General features: G+C 41.7%; 1 protein-coding gene across 1 annotated transcript in view; it reads left to right on the top strand.

The window, feature by feature from the left end:
• Window positions 1-10,339, top strand: part of LOC101852007 (sodium bicarbonate transporter-like protein 11) — a gene marked incomplete in the record, with an annotated part of 104,177 nt that overhangs the window by 3,247 nt on the left and 90,591 nt on the right. The window contains 1 exon segment of the mRNA XM_013079630.2: window positions 7,248-7,950. Coding sequence (XP_012935084.1) covers window positions 7,946-7,950 — 5 coding nt within the window.

Here is a 10,339-nt window from a genome sequence, read left to right as displayed (position 1 = left end):
AGAGAGAGAGAGAGAGAGAGAGAGGGGGGGGGACTCATGACCACGGAAACATTGTTTGAGCTCCCCTGTGTAACTGAGTTGTACATTGTTGCATAATATGTACCATCGAACATGAATATATATGAGCTCGGTTCCATGTTGAAGCTGAATCGTTGTATGTTGATGGTCTTGTACATTCAACCAAAATATCCCTCCTGGATCAATACAGTTTACCTTATACATGTATTGTCTTAACTCCTTTAATTTCTACACATCTTGTTTAAGGACGTTTATACCCTTATTGGAGCAAATCCCAACCACCACCCCCTCCCCCACACAAAATAATGATGGATATTGAAAGTTTCAGGTTCTTTGTTGTTTTATTTTTCGTTCCTGGAACACTTAAGTCGGCGCGAAAGCGTTAAACATCTTGTTCTCGCTCCAAAAATAGAAAGCGAAAGAGGCAAAGGTAGACCAACAATAACGTAAATAGAGAACTTGAAGTGATGAGTGACGGGCAAGGACTGGGACATTTTATGATAATTTTTAAATAGTATCCGAGTGGAAAAACGAGTGACGAACCTTTTTTGACAATTGCTGTTTTAGAGCTGGCAATTGAAAAAGGCGAATGGTTGGTTTGGGGGGGGGGGGGCTACTTGTAGGTCCTGCTTCTTTTCTTTCCATCTGTTGTTTCTGTATGTCTGACATTGATCCTTCCCTGCACTATATGACCGTTATTTTATCGATGTATTTCTCAAAATTTCATACTTAAAAAAATAAATAGAAATGAAGAAGAAGAAAGAAGAGAAACGCCTGTTTTTATGACCAATATAACTCTGGTGATTTGCTTAAGAATGCTTCAAAGTTACAGTAAAGTTTTGAGTCATAAAGTGCTAAGAAATAAATAATTGAAGCCACAGGTGACCCTGCGTAAGCCATGTAGTCATAATTTATCTCAACAATCTCCCCCTGAACGTGTCTGGAAAAGAAGTAATTCTTTTCTTTTAACGAGGTCACGAACCCATCACATATCAAAGATTCTCAACAATTGACCCCCTATTGTCGTCTTCTTTGATCCAGATTTTTTTATTTATTTATTGTGTTGTAAGCGTGAAACGTATTGCAGATAATGCGTCATGTCTTCTGTGTCTGACTTGAACGTATCGGCCTCTAAGTGCGTGATAATATTATTCAGAACAAATGGACCATAAATAGTGTGCTCCTGCATTGATTTGTTTAGCCCCGTGGAAGGATTAACTCTCCTTGTGCCAAGATCTATCGCCACATGATCAAGCTATATTGGTGTAAAGAAAGGTCGGTGTGGTAATGCATAGGTGACCTGACACCAAAAGAGTTAAATGTCGCTCTAAGCAGCGAGTTCTCACGTAGCAGACTGTCTGCTGAGTTCAGCACGTTGTACTTTAAGGAACTGATAAATCTTGTAATATTTGTTGTACGTGAAAAACGTGAAACTTTAATAAATCTTAAACAAGTGGGGGTTTTTTTTCTAGTTCGTGTTGCATTTAGTTTGTTTTGTTTGGAGGGGTTTTTTTTTATTGTTACTGTTTTTGTTTTGCGGCTTTTTCTTTTCTTTTTAGGGGGGGGTGTAGTGGGGGGGGGGGTCTTTTTTCGTGGGGGTTTTCCGGGGGGGGGATAAATGGTGGGGGTTATTTGTTTTTGTTTTTCCTCCCTGTTTCTTTGTTATCTGGAGTTCATTTTCTTGAAGGTCTTTCTTATCAATTTGTGTGACTTGATTGGCGGTTTTTGGTGATTTATGTGTGTGTGTGTGTGTGTGTGTTTAGAAGGAGGGGGGGGGATTTATTTTACCAGCACTTTCGTCCTTATTGTTGTTGTCTCTGGCTGTTTCCTGGCACCAGCGTGATCGGATGGTGTTGATCTAAGATCGTTTTGTTATGCGAAGCTCAAAGTCCACTTTAGCATGCACGTTTCATTTTCTTTATCTTTTTTGTTTTGTTTTGTTCCTTTGTTTTTATCACGTTTGCCTCTAAGATACTTGTTTATTCTTTTTTAATAACCGGATATGGCTGTTAAAACCCCTGTGGGGGTTACTTGTTTCAGGATATATTTTCCTCTCAAAACTAGGGGTCACCAAACTATGGCCCTTTCGTTTGACTCGCCGCTATAATGCCACAATGCAAAAAAAAAGGGGGTGGGGGGGCTTGGAAGATGTCTTTATGGCTTGCTCATGACTAGGTCTCCAAAATGATTGCACCATTCCTTTGAACTCTATGGTGTAAATTAAACGTGCTTTGGTAGACTTTATAGATTTGAGCTAATCAGTTTGCTTATGTATTCAGTTATTGTAGAGGACAAAACGTTATCCGGCCGGCGCTCAGCACTGTGTCGGTTATCAAGCCCACTTCGAAAAAATAAAATTGGTGACCCCTGTTCTAAACCAACGGGATGGAATAAAGAGTAACACGCTCATGTCTATGAAAAGCATTACTCTCCGTGTACCGTATATAAATAGCAACACATTTTGAATACTTGCAAGCGTAAATTTCAACGCTTTAACTGTCGTTATACAAGTAATAACCCGAACGATTACGTTATCCGAGAAATCGTTAGCTTGCATTCATTAAGGTCTTCAGGAGTTCAAACGTAAGCGGAACAACATAAACGGAGTGTGGACGCGCCTGAGATTCGTCGCTTTGTTAGATTTGTCACACACGATGGCGCTCACTAAAAATGGGGGGCTTTGAGGTGTACACAGATTCCAGGGATATAGTGGCAAGAACCTTAAGTGCCTTAAGAGATTTTCGATTGCCATATTAGATTATGATATGAGATGTAATCCTACTTATCCTTCTTTAAAGGGAATTGGTTTTCTGTTTTCATCTGTGCCCTTGGCACAAAATTTTAATAGAGGTTTCATACAAAAGGCATCAAATCGACACATCGCACGACATTTCCTCTCCCATTACGTACATATAGACAGGTAATTCTATCGGCAAACAAAGCGGACGTTTATGTAATCGAAATAGCCGTTACTCAGATGGATTATATGAGTTCAACGCACTTTGGCTCTTAACTTCCGTCGCACGAAAAGGACATTGGTTCGCTTTCTGGGTGATAAAATTTAATGTAGTGAGTGTCCACGTCTTTCTGCTGGCGGGCCCGACAGGCAGAGTCAAAATAGCCCGCCACCTCCTTAAGTTGCCTTTCTTAATCAAATGTGTTGATGGAGCTGTAAAATGTTTGCTGAATCCATTTTGTGGATATCTGACATCCCACTTAACCGGCACCTGACAGTTCAGGGGTGACCATTTTTTCCCACATGTAGAATGCCCCGATATACAATTCCGCAATATCACTCCCATGAATTGTCCAACTCCTGGTCCGACCCCGCAACAGAGGTAGGGTGATTGGCTTGGCTATCAAGTGATGCCCCTAGGTGTCCACGGTTGACAGAAACAGGAGAAACTGAGCTGGAGGATAGTAGCGCAGTTGTTTGTAAATTTGACCAACGCAGTGAAATTTTAGATCCCGATCAGAGTAGGGCCCAGCCAGTTTGTTCGTTTCCATCTTAGATTGTTACTTCGATGTTCCCGCATATCTCACCTATTCGTGTAAGGTTGCGCTCTGCTTTCGAAAAGAGAACTATTTATTTGTGTCCGAACTGTTGAAGCTGCAAGAGGCTGGATCATTTGAGAACATCACAAAAAGGGTTGTGCAGTCGAACCTGTTTGAAGGCCCACATCTGAGCCTACACAGTTCGCCTAGGCCCACATGTACAAGACAATCACCTGCACAAATGGCTACTTTCCAATTCCACCCCTGCGTTGTTGTTTTTTACAGTATATAGACGCTGTGTGAGACGGTCACCTGTCTAATACTATCGCTTTTGTCCTCGACTATGGGTGGCCGTCTTAGACAGTTTCGACAGCACTTAGAACCTCAGCACAATATCAAACGTATATTATGTATTGTAAGACTTTAGTTCTTTTTAATTCTCGTTGCCCTTCTAGAGCCCAGGTAGTAACTGAGAGTTACTGAGAGCTTCATCTCAGAGTGCAGTTGATTGTTACGTACAAAGCCGTTTTATCTTCGCAGCGCGCAGAAGCATCCCTTTCATGACAGGTTGCCACGTACCATTCTTGAAGATACTCTTATTATTTATACTGACTATTTTAGAGGCTTCAGTTTTTGGAAAGGGGTCAATTTGAATGTTGCCCTGACGTCAGCCAAATGGACCTACTCTTTTCGATTTGAGAACCGTGAATGCATCTTTAAAGAGTGCAACTTCTACACGGAACCTCCGAAATTTTTCGTCGGCCTCTGAAAATAATAGAGGTACTCGAACCAGTCTACTTTCCTACCTACAATAAGACCAGGAGGTGTAGAAACATTTGTAAATTATTATTAATGATTTTTATATACCGGAACAAGCCATAGAGACATGAAAAAATAACCAGACGCTGGCGGGGATCCAACTCCGGACCGCCACAGCTTCTGATCGCCCAGATTTTAAAAAAAAATTAAATATTGCAGTTTTAAGTAAACGGTACCGGGTCATTGTAAGAATGATTTATTCTTGGAGCGCCGTCTTGTCCGTCTGAGCGATGTGTTTTTAAGACGTGCTTGTCGTTGCATAAGCAGCTGGGTAACAAAATGGTCTTAACCCTTTCTATTCTGAGGAGAGAGAGAGGGAGAGAGAGAGAAAGAGAGAGAGAGAGAGAGAAAGAGAGAGAGAGTGAGGGAGAGGGAGGGAGAGGGAGGGAGGGAGAGAAAGAGAGAGAGAGAGAGAAAGAGAGAGAGAGAGAGAGAGAGAGAGAGAGAGAGAGAGGAGGTATTTTCGGCGCATAATACTTATGCCCTCTCTTGTTGTGTGTATGCGTTAGTGTACATGGATTTTGTAACACCACTTCCTTCGTATGCGATCAAGACAAATATCTCCCCGATAGATGAATGAGGATTGTCATTTGCCTCTGTCACTGTCATTTTTATTGCCCTTGTCCTGTCCCTGTCACTGTCACTGTTATTGCCATTGTCACTGCCATTATTACTGTCATTACTTTCACGTCTGTGTCCGACCAGTGTGTTGTAAATGTGACAGATTGTTTAAGATTGTATTGAGGGAGCCAGGTTAACGAACTTACTTCATTAAATAAGATAAAGATGTTAAATTATACATCAAACTGAAGACAAAAGAGAGTACAAAAAGATGATGCCTGGAAACAAATATGCACAGAATGGATCCCTGCATTGAAATGGGGGGTGGGGGGGGGTTGGGGGTGGGGGGTTGTATTTCGAAGAACATGACATCCCATCAAGGATATTTGATATCTAGGGTAGGTTTAGAAAGTGTTAATGGTGTTCTGCATGACAGGGCCTCGTAATTATGCTTCACGTAGATCTTTGTTTTGTTTTGGTACAACTTTGCCTCCACGTTTGTCCGCACATGGTAATTGTATGTGGTTTTGTTGTTGCTTTGTTGTTGTTTGGTGGGGGGGGGGGGTTGGAGGGGTGCTTTTTGTTTTAGTTTTGTTTTGTTTTTTTGGTTTCTTTGTTTGTGTTTTTACTGTCTGGATAGTTTAATTTCTCTTTGTTGTTCATTTTGGTCTTTTTTCTTGGTTGTTTCCTTCGTTTTTTTACTTGATCATAATGATGTTTGTTTGTTTGTTTGGGAGTTGTTTTTTTTCTTGGTTTATTTTTTTTACCTTGTTGGCTGGTGGGTTTTGTTGGGTTTTTAAGATTTATTTGAAACTTCTTTTAAAAAAAGGTTCCTTTTTTTAATACAGAATTTAATCAGGTAGGTCTCGAGAATTGTTAGATACGCATGCACTTCTTGTTGATTTTGTTGTTAACATTGTTGTTGCTGTTACTGTTTTGTCCCCGACGTTGTTATTTTTGTAAGTACATGTATTGTAGTTGCTGTTTTTTTGTTTTTGTGTTGTTGTTTTTTTGGTGGCGCTGGTGGTGGTGCTGATAGTGGTGGTGTTGCAATTGTTGTTATTGCTGTCATTTCGTTTTTAGCTCCTTTTTTTCCCTTGCTGTATGCAATCGTTTCTTTTTCCCTTTCAAATGATACACCAGCCAAAGTGAGCGGTTGGCGAACTCTGGTGGGGTTTGCACCCACTTTTCTATCAAATATTTATCATCCTTATCTCCCCTTCATATTTTAGGGGGCGGTTGTGGGGGGAGGTGTTGGTGTTACTCTCTAGTGACACCATTTTAACATTTTGTTTTGGTGTTTTACGGCGCTCCCAACTGCATAATGCCATATATGAACGCGCAGGATATTTTTGGTTTGGTAGGAATTAATTCAGAATTTTGTCTGGGTAGTGGCCGAGGCCTACACTTACCGATTTTTGGACCGTCAAGGAATTTTTGTTTTAGTAAGAGTTTCGCTGCACTTGCAACACAATAAGGCCATATAAGTGCCGAAGATTAGAGTTGTTACTAGAGAGTAACAAACAAAAAATATAAGGAGGGGAGATAAAGAGGATAGATGTTTGATAGTAAAGAAGGAGAAAACAAACCACGCTAGAGCACCCACCAAGGCACCAACCACCCACCAAGGGATCTTTAACGTGCGCAATTTGAACACGGCACCTTCGAGATTTTTCGTTCTTATCCAAAAAGACTAGGTGTGAGGTCTTACCTACCCTAAGATCGGGGGGGGGGGGGGGCAGAAAGTGAAGACGAAAGCAGACGACAGAACAGAGAGCAGAAAAGGTGAAAGGAGACAATTTTAGAGAAAAAAAATCGGTCGCTGCCAGATTTTGAACCCGTGACCTATTGAATGAGAGGCGAACACCGTAACCTCTAGACCACGAGAGTGCCAGTAACACTTCTAATCTTCGGTACTTGCATTAGCTTTTTGTACCGAGAGTGTTGTAAAACTCTAAACTAAAACACTAGCTAGGTGTATCCATTGCAAAATACATGCAGTAAGCCAACTGTTATTGTCTCTACTTGCCATAAGCTGGCAGAGTCACAGCTCAGTTTCTCCTCATTCCTTACATGGTCTCTTCCTGCCGTTTCCGGAGGTACTAGTATTGCGGGTGGTCGTAGGGCGCCATTGGTACGTCCTACTTTTTTACTTAATGATAAAAACAACAACAGCAACAACAACAACAACAATAAATACAATAAATAGCATAATATGCATGTTACAGTCTTTTTCATTCTTTAATTGTAATAATTATAATCAATTGTGACTACAGTATTTAAATCGTGCATATCCACGCTCTAATGCATGCTCTAGCGCTTTACAACTACATGTTTCTTTATATCCTTCCCAGGCTTCAAACTTCTGACAACATCCAGTTCGCAGAACGGGGGACATTAACGAGTTCTCCCCACCCTCTTACATTGACGATACTCGACCAACCGTCGCTTCACGGACCCGGCACATAGAGAGAGCACAGACAAACGAACAGGTGGCTGTCAGAAGTCAATACTGCCAGGTCTCTCAGCGTCATCGGTTACGTGAGCCGTGACAGGGAGAGCGTTTGTGTGTGTGTGTGTGTGTTTGTGTGTGTGCTCACACAAGCGGAACGTCTTGCTTCGTGCTGACGTAGTGGACCTTACGTGCTGAGACTGAGCGATACACACACCGAAAGTGGACAGAGGATAGAGGAGGAGGAGAAGAAGAAGAAGAAGAAGAAAAAGAAGAAGAAGAAGAAGAAGAAGAAGAAGAAGAAGAAGAAGAAGAAGAAGAAAAAGAAGAAGAAGAGGAGGAAGAGGAGGAAGAAGAGGAAAGAACTGTCGACGTACGTCCACCTAAGCCCGACAGCAGCAGAGCAGCACCACATGTGCCAGTCGTCGTGACACATCATATTCTGACTTCTCACCTGGCTGTTTACGCGACTGAAGTCGCTCAGCTACATCATCTCCTGGACCTTGGTGAGCCTCTTGTGACACTCAGTCATCCTTGTCCTCTAATCCCCCGGATCAACACCTGTACACCAGCAGCTGGAGCGCCTGACCCACGGACATTATGAGGTAAGGAATAGTTGTTGTTTTTTCTGTTCACTACCTACACTCGAACCTGCTCTAACGACCATCTGTCCAAGACAATTGTCTGTACTAACGACCACATCCCACCCCCCCCCCCCCCCCCTTTTTGTTGTTTGTTTGGGGGTTTGTTTTTATTGTTGTTGTTGTTCGTTTGGGGGGTTTTTGTAAGTGTTTTACGGCGTTCTCAACTGCATAAGGTCATATGAGCGCGCGGGATACATAGAGCATTTAAACCATTCTTCCCAGATGGCTAGGAGTTATAATCTTTCCTACCTTAATAGCAGGGATGTGACTGAAAGACAAGAGTAAGAAGGCGCAAAGGAGTAGCATAGAAAGGCTGCAGAAAGAGTCTGGAACCCAGAGGAGGGGGCAAAGGTTGTGGAGGGGAGGGCAGAAAGTGGGGACGAAAGCAGACAACAGAACTTTGTTGGATATCAGGAAAGGAGGCGAAAGGAGAGCATCATAAAGAAGTAAATTTTCCGTCGCTGTCAGGTTTGGAACCCGGGACTTTTTGAATGAGAGGTGAACACCGTAACCTCTAGACCACGAGAGCCCCTCACCCTGTGGGTTTTAATTAAGGGACTTTTACTTGCTTTCATTCGTCCGGTGCTGTGTGTATAGAGATTGACATATCCGCCCCTGCGCCCGCCCCACTCCTTAGACCTATACATTTTTCGAGTCACGCACCAAACCTCTCCTAAGTGTCAGCGTCATGTCTTATTGAAAGTCTGCAGTTTCTCAGTCGTAAGCCACACTTTCAAAGCGTAACGAATATTATGTTTTGGCAAAGGACAAGCTTAGCTGTGATGAACCAAGGAACAACAAGTAATTTACTGGCACGACGGTAAAAATTCTCCCAACAAGCACGTTACATAACGTTTTCGGAAATGAAAATAAAATCCTGGCGTGAAGTTCTCGACCAGTAACTAAACTGAGGCCCAGCTTTTGCTCCATGATACGCGCAACCGTGCAGAAATAGGACATGATCATGTGTATGTCTTGATGACGTGAAAAGGACTTTATTGCACGCTATATTCTTGGCGTCCGTTCAGCTTGGGAGCTCCCATAAGCCTTGTCAAGTCTTTTTGTTCAGATCTAGTGCAAAATGGGTAATCCTTAATTAATATGAAATCTTCGAGGTAGCCTGTTAAGCGTATTCCTTTTCAAGTGTGGGTTTGTGCGACAAAACCTTGTATATCCAAAAAGTGGGAGAAGTAGAAAATGCTGATTCCAATTTATTAAAATAATCATTACGCTGTTGTTGAAAAAAAAACTGAACTAAAACAGCATTAAATCATTAGTTACATTACGCTTTGATGTTAAATATAATAAAAAGCTGTAAAGATGAAAGGTCTCGATGAACTCGAGATCAAAAATGAGAAAAAGAAAAGGTTCGAAGACTGCAGATAACACCTTCTGTCAAAAAGTGTCTCAAGTATAAATTATGCTTTAGGAATGCAGAATTTAGTAACAGCATAGGTCCGATCACACCGTGGCTGAGGGAAGAAAATAGAGGGGGAGGGGGTCGATGGGGTGGTGTTAGAGACAGACAGACAGAGAAGAGGAGGAGAATAGAGGAAATAAAAAATAAGATGGTGGATGTAACGAAAGAGTTGAAGGAAGGACACGAGGAGGGACAAGAACTGGGGATGGATGGAGTGGTAGGGTAGTGGGGGGTTCTGCTTGGATGACTAAACTTTTTCATAGAAGGAAAACCATTCATTATTATTCAAATCCCACGCCCCTCACTAAATTTAAAACTGTCTAAGTAATTCAGCTTGGCAATGTATTACCATTTTTGCCTGATCCTGTCATCGTGATAAACAAAGGAAAATTATTTGGGGCTTATTAGATTGCGATAAAAAAAAGGACAAATGCGGAAACTCGTCTCTTCTTTCATATGAGACAATCTGTGGTTAAAGTGTGTCTACTTTCCTGTTGGTGGTTGACATGTTCTCTGGTGTGGTTTGCTTCTTTTTTTCCTATCAGACATTTATCGTTCTGTTCTCCTTCTTCTTTATTATTTTTGTTATTCTTTTGTAACACCTCTAATCTCCGGCACTTATTTGACCTTATTGTTAAATAAGTGCTGTAACACCCGTTTTAAAAACAAGCCTACTTTCCAGACGCTACCTTTCATCTTAGAGCTGCTACCACCATCGTTTTCCAGGATGTTACACTATATTGTTATTATCATTGTTGACAAACTGTCTGCTTACTCCAATTGACATTTTTAAAATATACACGTTACTACATTTAAGCAAAATTTCATCAGTCCTTCCTGTCTGTCTGTCTGTCTGTCTGTCTGTCTGTCTGTCTGTCTGTCTGTCTGTCTGTCTGTCTGTCTGTCTGTCTGTCTGGAATCTGTATGAGT

Source organism: Aplysia californica, unplaced genomic scaffold (assembly GCF_000002075.1).
Source record: "Aplysia californica isolate F4 #8 unplaced genomic scaffold, AplCal3.0 scaffold00058, whole genome shotgun sequence".
Lineage (NCBI taxonomy): Eukaryota > Metazoa > Mollusca > Gastropoda > Aplysiida > Aplysiidae > Aplysia > Aplysia californica.
This window is presented reverse-complemented; position numbering and strand designations above follow the sequence as displayed.